Source organism: Trichosurus vulpecula, chromosome 6 (genome assembly GCF_011100635.1).
Source record: "Trichosurus vulpecula isolate mTriVul1 chromosome 6, mTriVul1.pri, whole genome shotgun sequence".
Taxonomy (NCBI): Eukaryota; Metazoa; Chordata; class Mammalia; order Diprotodontia; family Phalangeridae; genus Trichosurus; species Trichosurus vulpecula.
Window position 1 is genome coordinate 72615722 of NC_050578.1, and position 21412 is coordinate 72637133.

The following is a 21412-nucleotide window of genomic DNA, read 5'->3' on the forward strand; positions in this document are numbered from 1 at the left end:
ATTCTGAGACCAGAAGTCGAAGAGAAGGTGTTGACCTCCATTGATAGAGGGAATATTTCTATCCAGAAGTTCCTTATGCCAATGAAATTGTAAATTCAGACCTTACTCCAAAAGAGCAATATATTTTTTTAACTAGGGCCTAGGGACAAGTCACTTGGCTGGCTTTATGCCTTGCTTGAAGGTGAAATTACACATTCTGCTCTTAACTAAGCTAGAAAGGCTACATTTGGTAGAAAACTCAAAAAATCCAAATGATCTGCACTGGTCAGACTTGCACCTGCCAAGCTTACAATGTCCTTGAGAGATGTGCTGTTCGTTGAATTTGATTACAGACGCATTAGCAGGGGAGAGTATGTCATCAGCTAAAAGCTTTCATTCCTGACCTGGGACACAGGGTTTGGCCTGGCCTCAATGCTTCATGGTATTCCAGGCCAGCACACATGGGTGTGATAGTTCTGAAACCATCTAATTGAAAGCAGGGAAAGGGCAAAGCCTGGAATTTGGAAAAAGCAGAACACAGCTGTTCTGAATTACGGAACAGGTTGTCAACTTTTGCAGATGAAGAGCTCAGCTATGTAAAACCAGAGCCTAACTCACTCGAGGGGCTGGGATGATGCATGCCCCGGGCAGCTTTTGTGTTGGGCCGCAAATTTTTGTACTGAATCAACACAGCTCCCCAACTTAACGTATCAGTCAGGTCAAAAGCTTTTATATTTCCCTTTTTCTCAAAATATTCAACAATATTTCAATATAAAATGTCCTGGCACTCTGCAAGAAATTTTAAGGCAGAATTTTGTGCAGATGATAGTAATGCCATTTTATTTATTTATAAAGAAGCTTCATAAGGCTTCATTTTCCATTGTCCCAATTACTGGTCCATTAACGAGGAAAAAAAGAACTGGGAAGTTTGGGAGACAGAACAGAAAGTTTTAAAGGTTAGGCTGATCACACACAAAGTGATGAGAGATTGAGAACAAGCTAACAGCCAAACTTCCACTCTTCGCTTTGCCAGTAGAAAACCCAAGGCTCCCAGATCTGACACCTATCCAAGTTTTGACTAAAGTTATTCTGATTTCAATTGTTTCAGCTGATCCACTTGTGTTTCTCTCCATCTCCAAAGAAACTGTCGCACTTTAGTGGCACATCAGACTGGCTTTAGGTGTGGACTGGATTTCAGACTTTGTGATAGTTTCTACATTTAAGGTACAGTATAAGTGCAGGGGACGAGGGTCATTGGTTTAAGAGCTGAAATGGATTTTTAGAGACATTTGTCCAAGCCCAGGGAAGCTAAGTGACTAGTCTGACATCTCCCAAACAATAAGTGACAGAGTTGGAATTAAAGTCCAAATCTTCAGATTCTTCATCTAGCACTCTTTCTACCACACCTGGCTGGCTACTGATGTAAATATCCATGCCTCATCCCCACCCCACTTTCCCCATTTAAAAATTCCTTATTCCCTGTTTCATACCTCTTTGGTCTTCCTTCTCCTACTTTCTATTCTCTTCAACCCCACACTGGCCACAAATACATTCTCCTCACACACGTTTTCATCTCTCTCATCTTCTTTCCCTTTTCCCCTCTTTGGCTCACAGCAACCCTAGTGGAGAGGAAGTGATTGTAGCAACCATGGGTCTTGAGGCAGCAAAAGCAGCCCCAGGTAGCAGGAGCTGGGGCCTAGGAGGAAGAAGCAAGGCTGAATACTTAATGAGGGATTAAATAATAAATTGGCTTCTCCTCCCCCAACAGCCCAAACCATGGATCTTTTGGCTACAACCAGGAGAGGGAGAAGAGTTAGCATCGTAAATTAAGGCTCAGAGAAGATCCCTGGGGTTGTCAGAGACTCTCAGAGTCAGCCACTTTAGGTTGAAGGCTGGGGTGGGAAACCTGCGGCCTCGAGGCCACAAGTGGCCTTCTAGGTCCTTCGGTGCGGCCTTTTGACTGAGTCCAAGTTTTACAGAACAAATCCTTGTAACAAGGGGATTTGTTCTAGGAAGTTGGATTCAGTCAAAGGGCCTCACTTGAGGACCTAGAAGACCACTTGTGGCCTTGAGGCAAAGGTTCCCCACCCCTGTGAAGTGGAACTCATCATGACTCTCTTCCAAAGATGCAAAAAAAAACCACTGTAAAATACAGATTAGTCACTTCACCTCAAAATTAAGGGGTGGTGATTTTTTCTAATTGCATACCTCTTTTGATATTTTAATATATCATTATATTTTCTTAATGGACATTTAATTGGCAAAAGTCTTCATTAGAAATGCAAATGTGTAGAATGATTATTTTCAGTTTATGAAATACGAAAGAAACTGGGCCTTTTCCTGTGTAAACTGTCTTTTTTGGAAGGGCTAAATGCTAGCTCTTTTCAGAAATTCCACAAAGAGAATAAAAGCTCATGCAATTCCCTGGCACTCAGGCTGAATCAGAAAACAAATCCTTCAGGACAGAGTCCTGGAAATCAGCCTCATGCTGGAGGTGTGTATTAGATTTTATTTCCTAAATATCACAGAATTTGGAATATGCAAATACTATTTTAAAACCATAAGTCTGAACTTGTCATGGGGGGGGGTCAAAGGAGATTTTTCAACTCTTGCCTTTTTTTCCATTATCTAATAGGAAAAATTTTATTCAAGTTTTGCATAGAAAATCTATTCCTGGTCTAAATTCCATTTATGGAGCCAACTTCTATTTTACAACTGAGATTAGAATTGTTAAAAGCTGAGGAATGGAGTGTAGATACTGGCTTAACAGAAGGACTTATAACACAACTATATTATACTGACTAAATTTGTCGGGGAAAGAAAAGTCCATCGAAATTGTGTGGATTGGGGGTGGGGAGAACAGTAGGAGTTTGCTAGAAATACATTTGTCAGGTACATTATAATGTAATGGTATGATAAAGCAAAACCCATATTGATGTTGGAAAAGACAGACGAGCTCTGACAGGATGAGATGGATTTTGGAACAAGTTCATGAAACCATCGTACTCTGTTTCTTCTTTTACTTTTTGATGGTTGGCAGGGATATAAAATTAAATCAGTTTATAGTTGATTTTGAGGGTCCAGTTTACTCACCCTTCTTGGAGCCAGTTCTTTTGCTAAGAGATTATAAAAGAAAAAGGTTATGTTATCAGGCCATCAATCTGATTAACTGCATGACCTTGACTTTTTTCAACCATTCCCTTAATATATCCTTATTCATCATCTTTTGACTATATTTTACTTGCTCATTGTGGACAGATCCAAGTTCACACATTATTGATCAGATTAAGACATCCAGTGTTTGGATTCTACATAAAGAATTTTCCAAATATTTTCCTACATTCTTCAAATCAATCCTGAGTTCATACTATTTTAATAGCCCTGAAAGAGCAAGCATTATTACTTCTTAAGCTCTCTAATGCTATAAATAAAAGTGCTGGTGGACTCTGTAGATAAGGGGAAAACTATACCCAGACACCTTTGTATTCAACAGGATGGATGAAAACAGAAGAAAAAAGGGAAGTGCCTACCTTTGGCATGGGGAACTGGCATGCTCCTGAACAATAATATGCATCAAAGGACTTTGGGGAGATAATCCATTCACTCCAACCAATATCTGCAAAATCCACTTTGAGGTATCGCCTGGCACAATTACGGGGTTCAATCCATTGTTTCCTCCTTGCCTTCTTCAAGGTCTGCTCATCAAACTGCAGCGTCTCACTTTTCTGGTGTGGGCCCTTTCTCTGCTTCTTTTTATTTTTGCTCTTCTCAGCTGGCTGTATCTGGAGGGTCTTATAAGGCTTCCTCTTCTCCCAGCCTCCATTCTCCTTATACTGATATTCTGTGCCTGGAAGCTCATTGTTCTGCAGGGGGAGCAAGGGGCTGCTTATGGAGCGCTTCTTCCTCCGCTTCCTGGACAGAGCTGTCCTCATGTGGTTGTTCAGCTTGGCTAGGGCTCCGGTGGGAAAATTCCAATGTCCCTGGAGACTTGATACCACGCTTTCTGATTCAGAAATGGATGAATCATTGGCATATACTAAGATATAAGGCTCAGAATTGGTCAGCATTCCCTTTGAAAGGGAGTGTCCCTCGAAAGTGATCTTGATACCTATGAAAAACTCACCATGTTCTTTTGCTTTGGTCAGTATTTGAGTGATGTCTTTGGATTGCCAGGCTAACATATCTCTATGAAGTTTAGCTATATTTACCAAGATATGGCCCAAGAACTGAGTTTGATTTCCATCTGGTGCAAGGCTCCAGGCAGACAGGGTAATCTGTATTTGTTTCCTGTATCCATGATGAGAACAACCTCTGGGAGATATGCAGCTCGAATTAATGTTTAATAGTTCTCCAATGGAGAAATGCAAGGTTGCAGACAAAATACTTTCAGACTTGGTTAGGGAAGTCAGGTTAAAAACATATAGTTCTTTGTTTTCCAGGGTCCCTAGGAGGAGGGGAAAAAGAACAGGAGAAATTCAAAATGCCATAAAAGATCAAAGAAAGAACTAATGTCTACTCTCTGAGGGGAAATTATAAATACACTTAGCTAATATTGTAGGGGAAAGAGCTGTGACTACAAGTCACAGTAAAGTAAACTAGCAAAGTGAGAAATCCTGACAAAATGGTACTTTCCCATATCTCCTTTCTCCGTTGGAAAACAAAAATGGCTTATATTTGTATATCATTTTATGGTTACAAAGCTCTTTCAAGTACACTTAAGACTCACAAGTAACCCAGTGAAGTAGGTAGTGAAAACTCTTATAATCCACATCTTAAAGATATTTAGTTAGAAGAAAGTAAGCGACTTGGCCAGCAGATCCCTAGAAATGGAGTCTGCAGCATGTTATAACCAGGAAAGCAGTGGCCTGGAGGGAAACCTGGGTCTAGTTCTAGCTTTCCCAACTAGCTAAGCTTTCACAACTTGAGCTTAACCTTTCCAGGCCTCCATTTCTTCATCTGTGAAATGTGGGAGGTGAACCACAGAATCAGAGGACCCCTTAGGTTATCTAGTCCTATTCAGAAAAAGAAATCCTTTCCATAAATCGTTGATAAGTCCAAGCTACCAATGTTTGAATTTTGAAATATTTCAGATAAGATGTGATTCTGGTGAAGAATACAACTTAATTGAATCCTATGATACACTTCATAGGATTCAGTCAAGTTTCAAGACAGTAAGGGGAAAGTGTTACATTACAATTGAATAAAAAAATTTTTCCCCACTATTTGGGACAACACATTCTACTTTTTGAAAGCTCTCATTATCAGGCAATTTTTCTTTCCTCAAATGTGTCTGTTAATGCACATATTTTTTTCCCAATGCTGATGATAGCAACCCATCCATGTGCCTCTTCTCTGTGTCCTACTATAAGTTAATCACATAGAGTCCCATCAGTGTGCTTCTTTGACATCCGGCCTAAAACTCCTCTCTATAACTCCTACCCATTGCTTCTATTTTTGCTCTCCTGGGCCTTCCTAACAGCTAGAGTTGACCCAAAGTACAATGGACTGTCTTGAGATGGAGAGGGTTCCCTCTTGAGGTCTTCAAAGTATCCTAGTGGGGATACTTTTAGTGTATGTATCAGACCACATGGCTGCTAAGGTATCTTTCAGTGCTCAGGTTTTGGGATATTGTAAAGTATTTGAAAACAGCTATCTTGCCCTTTCAATATCTTCTCTTCTCCAGGCTAAAGATTCCTAGTTCCTTTAACTGTTCCTCATATCATAGTCTCTTGTCTTCTTATTATCCTGGTCATTCAGGTTCCAGATTCAAGACTTGAACCTGGGGATTCTGACACAAGTTCAATATTTTTTTTCCATTTTAACAAAATGAACCATACCTTTCACTACATAGGCATGAAGAGAGTTAGGGTGAAGAATAAGGATGGGATGGCTAAGCATAAAAAGTATTTGCCTTTTACTTAGAAAATGAAGTATTCATTTAAATTCTTACTTGTCATTAATTTTAATATAGTAGTACTTTGCCTCTACTACCTTGAAACTTGGCTGAATTCAGTGACATTCCATTAATATAGTCAATGAGTTGTGTTCCGTTTGCCATGTGTTTTAAAACAAAAATAAATCCTCTGCATTTCTCATTCTCCAAAGACAGAATTGGGGGAAGCAAAGAGGGCTCAGTATGGTGCAGTTGACTAGCAAATAGCCTGAGGTTTGAACTCTAGATTTGATTCCCAGATCCATAATCAAACCACGAGGATCCATGCTCTTACATATTTGTTTCAGGAAAATACACGCAACCATGAAATCATGTTCCTGATCAAAAACATATTTTAGTAAAAACAAAACATTTCTCTAAAGATGTGGAAATCTTAAAAATGAGTTCATTGAGTTCCCTAAGCACAAGTGAAATACAACTGGAAACATGTTTTACTCATTTTTAACAGTGTGTGAAGGAAAAGGAAGAACCTGCCATTGGTGCACATTTGTACAATCCATGACACCAAGATAATATTTTACAGACCTTTATAACAAAGTCATGGCATCAGACTTGTTCCCAATCTTTTGCTTTAATTCATACCATTCATCCTAGTATGTATTTTTATCCAGACCTTTATGCAGGAGATTGAAACTGTTCCAGCTTAAAATGGAATAAAGAGAAATTGCATTGTGCAAAAATCAAGCCAACAATTAGTAAATAAACATATTCAAAGGCTATGGGTGCAAGATCTTTAATGTCCCAATTAATTCTCTTTCTTTTTCCCCTATTTTTATTTAAAAATGTTTCTCCCTTAAAAATTTCTCAGGAGGAATCTTCTGGCAAGGTGGAGAATCAAAAGTTGTTTCTTAGTTTAGCCCCTTACGGAATAATGTGCCAAATGAACTAAAAGGACAACAATTAAAAGAGAAGAAATAAAAGTAACTTGGCAAGGTAATCAAATTGTTAACAATATCATAACAATATCAATAACAATTAACAATATCAATGACCACACTATCAACTTGATTCCTCATTACATGCTCTACATGCCTGCCTTCATGCTCCAGATTTCACAATATTCATTCTTGATGGTGGCAGCTATAGTGACTCTAGAGAAAGGAGAACATTGGCAAGAAAGGAAGGAAACAAGTATTTATTTTTTTTATTATTTTTTTTCCTTTTTCTTTTGGAAACAAGTATTTATTAAGTGCTCCCTATTTGCCAGACACTGTGCTAAGGGCTGGGGATACACATACTAGCAAAAAAGAAAACCATTCTCTGCCTTCAAGGAGCTTTTATTTTAATGGAGAAAGAAAACACAAAAAGGAACTGAAAAACTGGTTGGGAACTGGAGAGGAAGTTCCCAGGGAGGAGGCTTGGTTTTAAAGTTTAGAAACCAGGAACAAGGCTTGATGGAGAATGAAGGCTGGTCTAGGCCCCTCCCCAAAATGAAGATTCTGGGAGGAAATCACCAGTGAGAGAAGGGGGAAGGCTTTACAGAGGGCTTCGAAATTGAAAAGATGGCAGGGGTGATTGCATATTCCAGGGTGAGGAGGCCTCAGGTCCTGAGGGAAATTTTAGGATGAGATATGATGGTTTAGAAGTCCTGGAGCCAGAAATATGGCTGGGAGCAGATTGATGCAGCCAGAACCATGCCTTTTGTGACCTAGTGAAGTCTCTATCTTGGTGGCAACTCAACCCCACTCTTCAGTCCTTCAACAAGTTCAGGCTATATGTACCCACAGAAAACAACAAAGCAGCAGAAACATGGGGGGAAAGAACAAAGGAAAAAATATAATGTCATGAACAAATAAAATGGGGTAAGAGAGGCCTAGGACATAACTATTAATATTGTATAATTCAGCAATAATTACAAATAGAGCCTTCAAAAAGAGAACAGAAAGGCCATTAGAACCCAGACAGCGGTTTAAAGGACAAATAAAATTACTATTAGACAGAAGCTGGGAAATTTTAGCAAAATTAAAAATTCATAGTGAATATCCTGGGTGAGTGGGGTGGGAAGGAAAGATGTCATTAAAAAGAACTAAAAAATTCAATGACAAATTAGAGCAAATCCAAAAGATAAAATTTTAGAATAACATATAAAAATTAATTATAAAAAACCAATTGATATAGAAAATAGGAGATAAAGATTAAAAATATAAGAATCATCAAGTTCCTAAAGAAAAATGGAAAAACAGAAAATCCTATCAGTCATATTTCAAGAAATCATAAAAGAAAATCACCAAAAAGTACTCAAACTAGAGGGCAAAACATAGATGGATTTCATAGGCCACCACCAGAGAGAAACTCTAAGTATAAGATATCCAACAATATTATTACTAAGTTTCAATCTCTAAAGGCAAAGAAAAAATAAATGTTGCAAGTGTGTTTGAAGAGACAGATACCATGCCAAGAAGTCCAGTCATTATAATGCAGAACAGCACATCAACTGTAAGAAAGGAAAAAATAAACTGGAACATAATATGCTTAATGGGAAAGGGAAAAAAAAAAGCTTTCAGTGTTCGAGAAAACCAAAAATGGGTAGAGACTAACAAGACAAATGCAACAGATAAAAGAAACAAGCAAAAGAAGAAATGAATTCAAACATCTGAAAAGATATCCAGTGCTTCTGTTCCAAAAAGGGGAGGAAAGATTTATTGTCCTTTCAGAATCCAGTCATCTCTAAGGCACACTGAAAGCATGAGACAAGCTATGATCTTTGGAGTTCAAAAAACTAAAAGAAAAAGAAAAAAAAAGATATATTAAAGAAGCGAAAAGGAGGAAGGTAAAAAACACACCCTTATTATTTATTGAAATTGGGGTGTCCCAGTAAAAGACTAGTTAAAAACAGAGGTGGGGGGGATTGAAGAGAGAGGAGACCCAAGTCCCTCAATTAACCTGATGAGATTATAGCACAGTTATAGGATCAGTCATAGTAGCCTTAAAAAGCAGGAGCAAGCTCTTCGGAAGGAATCATCTCTTGAAATTGAGAAAAGAGTCAGACACAGTGGAAGAACCTAGTTTTTGAAAGGGAATTGTTTTTTGCTTTTTTCTTTGTGCCTCTTTCAGAGTGCGGTGATGGGAAGATGCAGGGGTTGAGAGAGGAGAGGTGATTGCTCTCTTCACCCCATCCACAATAGTGACTTACAGAGGAGCAGCTTGTCAAATAGGAAAGGTGGTGTTCAGGAGAGAATTAAATCCTGGACAGGAGGAGCATCACCAGTGAGATAGGCAAAGCAACAGCTAAGCAGAGATACTATGTCCATGGGGGAGCAGCCTGGGGACACTATGAGGAGCAAAAAACACCAGGACTCCATGGTAACAGAGGTGTGGGTTACCTTGGCCATATATATATAGTTCTCATATGCATGGCTCCATACCCTGCTCATCTCTATACTCGAACCTACTCTTTACATTGTATTTATGGGAGAAGGTGCTCATGTTTGGTGGGGGTGGGAGGGGAGAAGGACAGATGTTTTACTGGTACTATTCATACTGTTCAATATCAGTAAATGTTTTTGCCTAGCTGACCATTAATCATGGGGGCTAGTGAACTGTAGTTCATTTAGTAGTATTTAGTAGAGCCACAGAGTAACCAGGATACAACCTGTCAGTGAGATTTGGGGAGGAGTGTCCTGAAGGTGATCCTAGCTCACTGGCATCATCGTTATTGGCAGAGTGTAGTGGATAGAGTGCTGAATTGTTCCCTGGTGATTTTTCTCTATGTGCACCTGATTTGGTGCCAAAGAATAACTTGAGGATGGGTAGAAGAGAATCTGGTGTTCCTTTTCTTTTTTTAAAGAATGCTTTAAGGAATTAAAGTTAAAAGCAACCTTAGGTAGATTCAGTTTTTCCATAAAATATTTTTATTTTTATTTTATAATATATATTCCCAGACTCTGATCTCACTGCCACTACACACCCACTTTCAAACCTTTATAATTTCTTGTCTGGATTATTTCTCCAAGGCATCCAACTCACTACTGCTATATAATTTTCCCTCAAGCATAATATCACTCCTCTGTTTAAAACCCTTCTATTATCATAGAGAAGTTCCTAACCAGTAGTCCATAAACTTTTTAAAATTAGTTATTTAATATATTAATAACTAAATATCAGTAAAATCGGCATTTTTATCCTTTGTATTTTATTTCGTGCATTTTAAAACATTATTCTGAGATGAGATCCTTAGGCTTCAACAGACCCAAGCTTCATGTTCTTTTGCCTGGCACTCAAGGCCTTCTACATGAAGGTCTCACTTCTCCCACTAATCTGCAATAATTCTTCTGCAGATAGACTTCTCGTGCTATCCCTGAAATATATGCTGTACCTTCTTGTCTTCAGGCCCTTGTTCAAGCTAATTTGCCTAACTACAATATCTTCAACCTTCCTCTAAGACATTCAAATCCTTTTTTTGGAGGGGGGAATGCAGGGCAATTGGAGTTAAGTGACTTGCCCAAGGTCACACAGCTAGTATGTCAAGTGTCTGAGGCAGGACTTGAACTCAGGTCCTCTTGACTCCAGGGCTGGTGCCCTACTCACTGTGCCACCTAGCTGCCTCCTATGACATTCAAATCCAACATATCCTTCAGAAGACACTGGAAATCCCATAGATCTCACACAATCTTCTACTGAACACTTAATACTTGTTGTTTATACCAACCAGGTGGCATTTAATAGATAGCAGCTTGTGCATTTCTTGAATTGTTCCCCCGTTGTTATTTAACACCCTTTCTACTAATAGGCATTGTGTCTATCAAAAGAGATCATTTTCTTGAGGGCACGTACTGGTCATTGTACTTCTTTGTATATCTGGCAGCATGTAGTATAATAGGTATTCAAAAATATATATTGAATGAATGAATCAGGGCACTATCTGAAGAAATCCTCATTTAAAAAAATTAAATGTAGAAACTCTAATTGTCAACATTTATTACTCAGCTACTACATGTAGGGCAATATGCTAGGCCCTGGGGATCTAAAGAGGTGGGGAGATCCCTCCCCTCAAGGAGCTACAGAGAAGACAAAATAGGTAGATATGTAAATAAGGTACTGAAAAGTATATGTAAAATGATTTTAAGAAGAGAGTGTCAATTACTGGAGTTAATCAGGAAAGGCCTTGTGTAGGGGAAGGGCCATTAGCTCTTCTTTGTAGCAATTTATGGATTCTGTGAGACAAAGGTAAGAGGAATGTGAATTCTGGGCCTGGACCAGTTATAGAATTAGAGGAAACTGAGATCATACCAGTAAGCATTCTGATGAATAAGAATAAACCATTAATTCATGGGAACAGGAAGGATACTATGAAGAACAATAGGAAAAAACTGAGACAATTAGGAGGGTGAAGGGTCTGGAAACCATTTTGCAGGAGAAACTAAGAAATCTGAGATATTTAGCCTAGAGGGGATGCCCTCTAGGCTAGATATGGCCTAGATCATAGCTACCTTCCGATAGTTAAAGGCCTGTCACATGAAGAAGCTCAGAGCAGAACTATCTATGATCATTTGGTAAAAATTATCAGGAGGCAGATTTCAGTTCAAGATTAGGCAGAACTTTCTAATGCTACATGGATGTAATGTTCTTCCTTTCCGTCACTACCTCTTAAATTTCTGCTTGGTACTCTTTGATCCGAGGACACTGGCATCTTTGCTGTTCTTCCCACAAGACACCTCTCCCAACTCTAGGCATTTTCCCTAGCCATTTTCCATGCTTGTAATTCTCTCTTCATCTCTTCCTACTGACTTTCCTGGCTACCTTCAAGTACCAGCTAAAATCCCACCTTCTCCAGGAAGCTTTTCCTGATTTTCTTTAATTCTAGACCCTTCCTTATGTTGATTATCTCAAATCGGTTCTGAATATAGCTCATTTGCATAATATTTGCTTACATGTTTTCTCTCTCATTAAACTGTGAGCTCCTTGACAGTAGAGATGTTTTTTTAAATCTTTCTATTTCCAGCCTTAGCATATAGTAGGCACCTAATGATTTTTTTTGACTAACTATGCCTTTTGAATCCAAACTTAAACATCATCTCTTCCATGAAGGCTTCACTTACTTCTGACATTTCTCCCTCCTTTATACTTTCACAGCCCTCTGTCCATACTTTTCTTACATAATGAATGTTATATTATTATCTATGTACATGGCTTATCTCTCTAAAATCTTATCTCTTTGATTTTTCTAAAACCTGTGAGAGTAGAGAATATATCTTTTGAATCTTTGAATCTCCCCCAGCACCTAACAAAATGGCTTACACACAGCTCTGCAAGATAAATTAAAGAATAAATTAGACTTCAAAAGAAAAAAATGACCTGCCTCATGAAGTTGTGAGTTCCTGTTACTGGAAAAATTCCAACAAAGACCAGATAATCATATATCACAGATAGTATGAAAAGAGATTCCATCACTGACTGGACCTCTAAAGTGTTAGCTGTAAGATGAGTCTATTCTTTTTTGTTTTTTTTTTTTCCAAAGAAAAACTTTTAAAAAGTTGACAATATATGACCATCACCCATAGATGGTGCTATTTTCTAAGTGATAATAAGAAAATCCAGTCTTTCATCTGTGGTTTTGCTAAGAACTTACCTAAAACAAGTGTTTTGGGCAGTTAGGTGGCACAGTGGATAGAGTGCCAGGCCTGTAGTCAGGAAGACTCATTTTCATGAATTCAAATCTGGCTTCAGATACTTACTAGATGTGTGACCCTGGGCAAGTCATTTAACCCTGTTTGCCTTAGTTTCTCAATTATAAAATGAGCCAGAGAAGGAAATGGCAAATCACTCTGGTATCTTCACTAAGAAAACCCCAAAAGAGTCAGACACGACCAAAAGGAATGAACAACAAAACAACATAAATATGTATTATGATCTAACTAATATTCATCACAACTTCAAGTATATAATTCCAAAATGCAAGTGACATTGAAAGTCACTTAATTCTATGCCTTCACTTTATAGATATAGAAACAGAAATGATGTAATAAATGGACTTGGTTGGCCAAATTCAGTTAGCTGAAGTGTGAGGACTAGGATCCAAGGGTCTTGAATCTTTATCCATTTCCTTGTATTATACTGTAGATTTAAGTGAAATACGTGCTAAAGTCCTATTTTAGTTTTCCATTCATTTTCAATTAAAAATGAAACACCTATTAAATCCTGGCACAACTCTTGGATTTCTAGTTAGATTTAACAATCCATGCTATAAGGATGATCTATCTTAAACTGAAGAAATAATAAAGATTGTATCATAGGATAGAGGGTGGAGTCATAATCCAGGAAGGGAGATAAGGAATATAGGAATAAATATAATTTAAGTAGAAAATAAAACTGCAATACTATATGTACAGTGGATATGTAAAAGTGTAAAATCCCTACATTTTTGTCATTTATCAAGCCCATTTTTGCATGAAACTTTCCTTTGCTATCTCTAATCTTTGAAGTAGAACAGATTAAGAAGAGATGGCAAGAATACACAAAAGAGCTATGTAAGAAAGATCTTAACATCACCAATAACCACGATGGTGTGGTTACTAAGCCAGAATCAGACAGAATGAAGTCAAGTGGGCTTAGGAGGTGTTGCTAACAATAAGTCTAGTGAAACTGACAGATTTTCAGCTGAGCTGTTTACAACTCTAAAAGATGATGCTGTCAAAGTGCTGCACTCAATATGCCAGCAAATCTGGAAAACTTAGCAGTAACCACTAAATTGGAAAAGATCAGTTTACATCACAGGCCTAAAGAAGGCCAATACTAAAGAATGTTCAAATTATTAAAGACGTGCACTCATTTCACATGTCACAAGGTTATTCTTAAGATTCCGTAAGCTACACTTTAGCAATATGTGAACCGAGAATTGCCATAAGAACAAGCTGGTTTTAAAAAGGCAGAGGAACTAGAAACCAAATTGCCAACATTCGCTGGATTATGGAGAAAGCAAAGGAGTTTCAGAAAGATACCCACTTCCACTTCATTGACTACATTAAAGCCTTTGACTGTGTAGATCACTACAAAATATGACAAGCCTTCAAAGAGATGGGAGTACTAGATCATCTTACTTGTCTCCTGAGGAACCTATATGCAGGCCAAGAAGCAATAGTTTAGAACCAAACATGGAACAACTGATTGATTTAAAATTGGAAAAGGAGTAAGATAAAGCTGAATATTGTCATCTTATTTACTCAACTGATAATATGCAGAGTACATTATGCCAAATGCCAGGCTGGATGAATCAAAAGTTGAAATTAAGCTTACCAGGAGAAATATCAACAATCTCAGATACGCAGATGAGACCATCAATGAGCAGCTAGGTGGCCTCCGACATTTACTAGCTGTGTGACCCTTGGCAAGTCATTTAACCCTGTTTGCCTCAGTTTCCTCATCTGTAAAATGAGCTGGAGAAGGAAAGAGCAAACCATGTGCTGGTATCTTTTTGCCAAGAAAACTCCAAATGGGTTCAGGAAGAGTTGGACATGAATGAATTGACTGAACAACAACAATGTGGACAACAACATGAAGTCTTAGGACTAGAAAGGACATTAAGTACTTCTCTAGTTCATCTTCTTGCATTCATGAAAGAATAAAGAGAAAAAAAATAAGAGTTCTCAACTTAGGAAAAGAATGCAGGACAATGTTACTTTCCTTTGCATATTTTGTTTCCCATATGCAATTACTGCATTTAGGAAGCCTAATGAAGAAATGAACTGTTTTACAAGACTGAAGCCTAAAATATAGTGTTGGATGATATGATTGCATAAAATAAATTAAAAGAATAATTTATTCATAAATCTGTTTATCTGTATACTTTCAAATAGACAGGTAATTCTATGCATAGTGTAAATTTGTCAATTGATTCGTATAAGCATATTCTACGTGATACCGTAGTTTTTTAAAAAAAGACAAAACAAAACTACTTTTCAGTCAAGCATAAATTTTCAAAGTCAACCAAAGTTTGCCTCTGTAGGAAGCAGCATTTGACACTTGTTTTCAAACCAGTAGAAATGGTGATGTTATTAGAGTTCTGGTAAATAAAACAAAAGGTATATAGTGAAGCACGATTCCATATTAGGTTGCGGCTCTTTAAAAAGAGATTTTATTCTACATGACAAGATTTCTACTACTCCCTGCAGCTACTTCAGTTCTAGGAGTTGAAATACCTCAGACTGGCATCTGTGCCTTCCTCCTGCTTCCATTACTTAGCAAACCTCTCTTAACTTCTTCATCTTGCAATCATAAAAAGATATACCTTGATTTATGGGCCCACTTTGTAGCCTGAACAATGATATTCTTTCCTTATTTGCTTGTTACAAATAAACTAGTTGCCCTAAGTCACAAACGTTGCCAGCCAGGCTATCAAGCTTGATAAAGGTAAGAGTAGGAAGGCCTGGCCTGGAGTTGGGGGACAAGGGAGACAGCTTAATGCCTAACTACCTCTCAGGCTTTTTACTGCTCAGGATGCCACCAAAATGCCCTGTGACTAAAGGGAAGTAGGAGTGGGTACAGGGAGACTAGTCTATCATGAAGTATTCCCTCACTAGAGCAAGGTACAGAATTGACTTTACAATAGTGAACTGAAAAAAAAAGAATGAAGTACTCAATTTTATTTATTATTCTTTCATTCACATTCCCACTCATAGCTTAAGCTCTTTGTAGGTAGGGGCTAGGTCTTATTGGCCAGAAAATAGGGGTTTAATTAATGCTTGTTGACTAATCGATATAAAGTTGTAGAAATTTCAGAATCACTGACTGAAAATTTAAAGGAGTATGTGCATTTCTTAGCTTTGCATGGCATCTTTACAAAAATTAACCATGTACTAGAGCATAAAAATCTCATAAATAAATTAGAAAAGCAGAAATATTGAAAACATTCTTTAGGGAACACAAATTACAATTATAAAAAGACATTTGAAAAAAGCATACAAATTTAAATGGAGACCAAATAATACAGTCCTATGGAATATATGGGCTAAAGAGCAAATAAAAGAATATGTAATTTCATTAAGAAAATGAAACAATGAGAAATCATATCAAAACTTTTGGGATGTACCTAAAGCAGTCATTGGGGTGGTAGTGATGGTGTTTATATGTCTAAACATATTCATCAACAAAACAGAAAAACAGATCAATGAATTGAGTAAGCAACTAAAAAAACTAGAAAAGCTACACATGAAGCTCTAAATGAAAAGTTGGAAAATCTGAAAATCAGAAAAGATCAACAAAATTGATAACAAAAATAAAAGCATTGAATTAATGCATAAAAGTAGGATAATTTAAAAAAATAACAAAACAAACCATAAGCTAATTTAATTAAAAAAAGAATGGAAAACCAAATTATCATACTCAAAAATGAAAAAGGAGAATTCACAACAGAGAAAGAAGAAATGAAAGAAATCACTAGAAATTATTTTGCCCAATTACATACCAAAATGGCAAGGCAAAGTAACAAGCATTTATTAAGCATTTATTATGTGTCAGGCCCTGTTCTAAGAGTTAAAGATACTAATGCAATCAAAAGAAAAATGGCTCCTATTGTCAAGGAACTAAAATTCTAATGGAGGAAGACCACACACAAAAGGGAGGTAGCTGAAAATTGAGATGTGGGGAGTGAAGTCTAGAAAATCAGATGCATAGCTGCAATGAGAATGACAATTGGCTGACCTGAGCCTCTCCCCAAAACGGAGGCCCTGAATGGAATTCACCAATGAGGAAAAGGAGCTGGCATGGTGGAAGGCTATTCTAGGAAGATGAGGCCCTAGGTGCTGAAGGAATTCTCAGGGTAAGACTATGGCTGAGGCATGGTGGCAAAGTCTAGAATATCAGACACATAGCTGGAGGGGATTGAAAGTTGGACAGCCTGGACAAAAATAGTCATTGGCCAAGCAATGGATAGGGATGACCATAAATGATAAAATGAATGATTTTGATTACATGAAAGTGAATAGCTTTTGCTTCATATCGCTGATAAAAATGCAAGTCAAAACAATTCTATAGTTCACCTTTCATGTATAAGATTAGAAAAGATATAAAACAGGAGAATCACAATGGCCAGATGAACATTAAAAGGACAATTACACTGATGCATTGTTGATAGAGCAGTAAATTTGTCAAACCATTCTAAGAAACAATTTTGAATTCTTTCCCAAAAGTCACTACATCCAATCATTCAGGGATACCTCTACTATGCACATACCCCAAAGAGATCAGACAGAGAGAAAAGATTCATATATAGTCCAGAATATTCTTAACGGCATTTTTTTTTTGTCAAATAAAGAAATGGAAACAAGATGGACAACCACTAGTTGGAAAATGACCGAACAAAGGAAACTAATATAATGGACTGTTTTTGTCAGTACAAAAAGTTTGGATTTGGAGAAACATGGGAAGCATTTATGCAATTAATGCATGAACTGATGAATAGTAAAGTGAGAACTAGGAGAAAAATTTATACAATGATTATAATAATTTAAAGGAAATTAATCCTGAAAGACTTTAGAATTCTGCTCAGTGCAATGGACCCAACCTGGCTCTAGAAGAATAATTATGAAGCATGTTCCCTGCCTCTTGATAGAGCATTGATGGAGTGGAGGTACAGAATGAGACACACTTATAGACACTGCCAATATATGAATTTGTTTTGCTTCCACATACTTATTTGTTCTAGGGAAAAACTTTTATTTGAGGAGGGGAGAATTGTTGGGAAGATGGATTTGATAATACTGGTTATGTATAAAAAGAAAAAAAACAAGAGCATCAGTGAAACAGATTAAAATCAGCTAAAGAAAGCAGAAGGAAATTCAGGAGTCATTGACAAATAGTTTTGCTAATATATTAAATTTAATATACATTTTATAAAATAATATGTAATAGAAGTTCACCATTGCACATAACCAAAAAGAAAAAGCAATAATGATCAAGTTTGGTCCCAGAGGATCAACCCTACCCCCCTTTTTTTTTAGGGTGGAAGTCAGGGCAATTGGAGTTAAATGACTTGCCCAAGGTCACACAGCCAGTAAGGGTCAAGTATCTGAGGCTGGATTTGCATTTGAATTCAGGTCCTCCTGACTCCAGGGCTGGTGCTCTATTCACTGCACCACCTAGCTGCCCCAACCCTGTCACCTTTGTAGAAGTTAGAACCATGGGAACTGGATTCTGCATATAATGTTGGCCTTGGTTTACAGGTTTAGTTTTGCTGAACTATCTTGGAAAAAAAGCCCCAAACTGTTTAGTTTTTGTTACATGAATGAATGAATGAATCAATAAAGCATGAAGTGATTTCTATATGCAAAGCCCTATTCTAAGCATTGGGGAGACAGAGAGAAAGAAGAAGGCAGTCTTACTTTCTAATCAGGGAGACAACTTATACAGAAGGTTTCAGCAGCAGCAAAGCAGATGAGAATGCCTTTTCTTTAATGTTATTTCCACTGATAAAATCATTAATAAAAAAATCATGTCAGTTCCTGATGTCGAGCCATTTGACAGTTCTGAGGACTGCGGGGACAAGAACTTTATTATCTCAGTCTCTATGAGCTGTAGTTGTAATTCCTGTAGGAGAATCTCCACAGGAGCTGCTTCCTGGAATGATGGTTGAGGGCAGCGGGAAGGCAGCATTTCTATTCTCAGGGTTCTGAGTTCAAGATCCTGTCTCTCTCTGTCAGGGTCTGAGGAGAGATAGTGGTTCCCCTCCTCTTGTGCACACATGCCTATTAATGGCAGTTGGTCAGTAATTATTGCTAGTGGTGATGAAGAAGGTGGGTATCTTCTCCACAATGATTTCTCCCCTCATTGATGGCTTTGAAGGTTGGGCTGGTGTTTGGAGGACACTGCTATTCTCAATTATCTTGGGTTGAGGGTTGTGGGCTGTCTCAATCAGGATCAGAGGGGAGATGGTGGCCAAGGTTGTCGGGTAATGGTGGCAGAAGCGGGTGAACTTGTCTAGCTTATTCTGCCTCCTGTCTCTCCTGTCTGTCCTGCTACTTCAGCCCAACCACCCTTCTTGTCCTGTGAAGGAGCAAAATGATGGCTATGAAGACTGGACTGGAAGCAGGATTCCTGTGTTTATAAGAGATGTATCTTGGGGGATGAGTCAGGAAAGGGTCATGTTGGGGAATTCAGGTGATATAAAACTAAAAATATCAATAAAAATTTTAAAACCTGACATTACCACTAAAAGATTAAAAGATATGTTGCAAGAGACATTCTTATGCATAGATATGCTGGAAAAAATCCATTATCATGCCATGTGTTTACATTTATAGAGAATATACTAGCATTTTTATAGACTGCCATATCTATTCCAGAGATGAAAAAGGACACAGTCAAAAGGACAATTTAGTTATAAAGTCATTAGCTATAGTTTAGATTTGATATCATGATGCACTTGTCCCATTGGGTGACGCCAATGTGTGTGTGTCAGTATTTCCATTATAAAAACTCCATATTCATTGATTCAACACAGCCATCCAAATTCCCTCTAAATTGAACTTGCCATACCCTCAGAATATTTCTACTTGGGAAAATGTCTTTCCACTGTCACTACCAAAATAAAGATATACTATTTATTAACTTATAAGCATTAAAATTACATGAGAATTTGATGTGAAAAAAATGTTATCAACTTGAATCACGAAAATATAGTACCAAACTTTTGAAAAGTAAACTGAATCAGCTTAAGATGAATTCTTGTTCTTTTACAAAAATAACAAATTAAACTCTTGTTGAGTTTGATGTTTGAGTATTCTCCTATACAGTAAAGAATCAAGGGATTATCATTTTTCCATTTTTTTCTGTCATATGTAGGAAAAATTATACCATTTCTCTGTACTAGAGTTTCTGTGAAAATAGTCTATCAAAAAAGGAATAATTTTTCAATCAAATTCGCTATGTAAAAGCTTAAGAATTTATACTGGGTTTTCTATATAATTTTCAATATCCTTCTTACATTTGATAAATAAAAGGGATTATACAAGATATTCTGATTTTATTAAATGGGCCTTGCATTAAAATATTGAATAGCAACAATAAGTTTTTAAAGTGACTTTATCTTATTTTTTCTATTTATCTTATTTGATGATATATTATTTTTAGCTTATTTTATCTCTAATGAACCTTTTTCCAAAGATTCAAACAGTAAGTTCAATAAATTGCAAAATGTCAATCAATCCCATATATTTCAAGTAAAAGGAGGGTCATTTCCCATAGATCCATGGAGAATTATATTTAATAAGGACTCTCCTGAATTTAAGTTCAGAAAAGGACTCTGGAAGATGAAATCACGGAGGTTCCTTTCATCATCGGATCGTAGATTAAGAGTTGGGACCTTCGAGGAAATCTTGTCCAATCCCCTCATTTAATCTACGAGGAACAAATACCCAGGCAGGCAAAGTCACACAAGTAGTAAGCAGCAGAGTCAAAATCTGAACTGAAGTCAGGCCCCCTTCTACTTACCATGTTGTCTCTAGAACTTTGTTGTTGTTATTGTTGAGTCCAACTCTTCATGGCCCCATTTGTGGTTTCCTTGGCAGAGATGCTGGAGTGGTTTGCCATTTCCTTCTGCAGCTCATTTTACAGATGAGGAAACTGAGACAAATGGGGTTAAGTGACTTGCCCAGGGTCACATAGTAAGTGTCTGGGGTCAGATTTGAACTCAGGAAGATCAGTCTCCCTGATTCTAGGCCAAGCATTCTATCCACTGCACCACCTGGCTGCCTCGTGCCCCCACCCCCCTCAAATTTAACGAAGTTTAAATAGGAACTCGTAGGAGCAATATACTCAGTTTAGGAAAAGAATAAAACATTCTCTCCTGTTGTTCTGAAACCCAGAATAACATAGGCCATATGAATATGATAGTACCAAGAAATTCACTCTGAATTTTGCATATCCATTTTCTTTCCAATTTAATAACATCTGAGATGGACATAGTAGGGGTTTTAAAGATAAGTTTCAGAACAAATACTCTGCCAAATGTACCTGTGGATCTCCAGGGCCCACATACTTCTGTCCACTGTTTGACTCTAGCATAGTGTTGTCATTTTAGTCCTCTCCAAGAACAAAGGACAACAACCACCTCTCCTGTCCCTATATCAATGCTTGGGAAAGTCTGAATACTATTCAAGTCCTTACAAAAAATGTATTCATTGAAATGATATGCTTTTAATCCCAGGGATTTATTTTAACTAAAGAGTTAATTTTCAATTTTCTTTAAGTGGAATTTCAGCTTTAAAGCCCTCTTGTACTGATGCCATAACCCATCTGACTTTCCTAGTGTACCTGTCTGCAGTACAAAGTGAAACTTAAATTATTTGTGTGTCATTGATGTTTCTCTCTCTTTTTCATTAGCATGGATAACAAGAATTGATAGTATCATGAAAAAAATGCAGATTGCGAAACAATCTTGCCAATCTCAAACTTCATTACGAGATGATCACTTTATTCCTTTTACCATCCCCCTCCTTTAAGTGGAAGTATCAAATCATTCAAACATAGTTCATTCCCAACCTACTTTTC

At 37.4% G+C, this 21412-nt stretch overlaps 1 protein-coding gene across 2 annotated transcripts in view; it reads right to left on the reverse strand.

Moving 5' to 3' along the window:
- BMP3 (bone morphogenetic protein 3) overlaps nucleotides 1–21412 on the reverse strand; it is a 31955-nt gene that overhangs the window by 5019 nt on the left and 5524 nt on the right. For both annotated transcript variants that reach the window (XM_036765385.1, XM_036765384.1), the window contains one exon: nucleotides 3510–4423. In XM_036765385.1, coding sequence (XP_036621280.1) covers nucleotides 3510–4423 — 914 coding nt within the window. The remainder of the gene's footprint in view (nucleotides 1–3509; nucleotides 4424–21412) is intronic.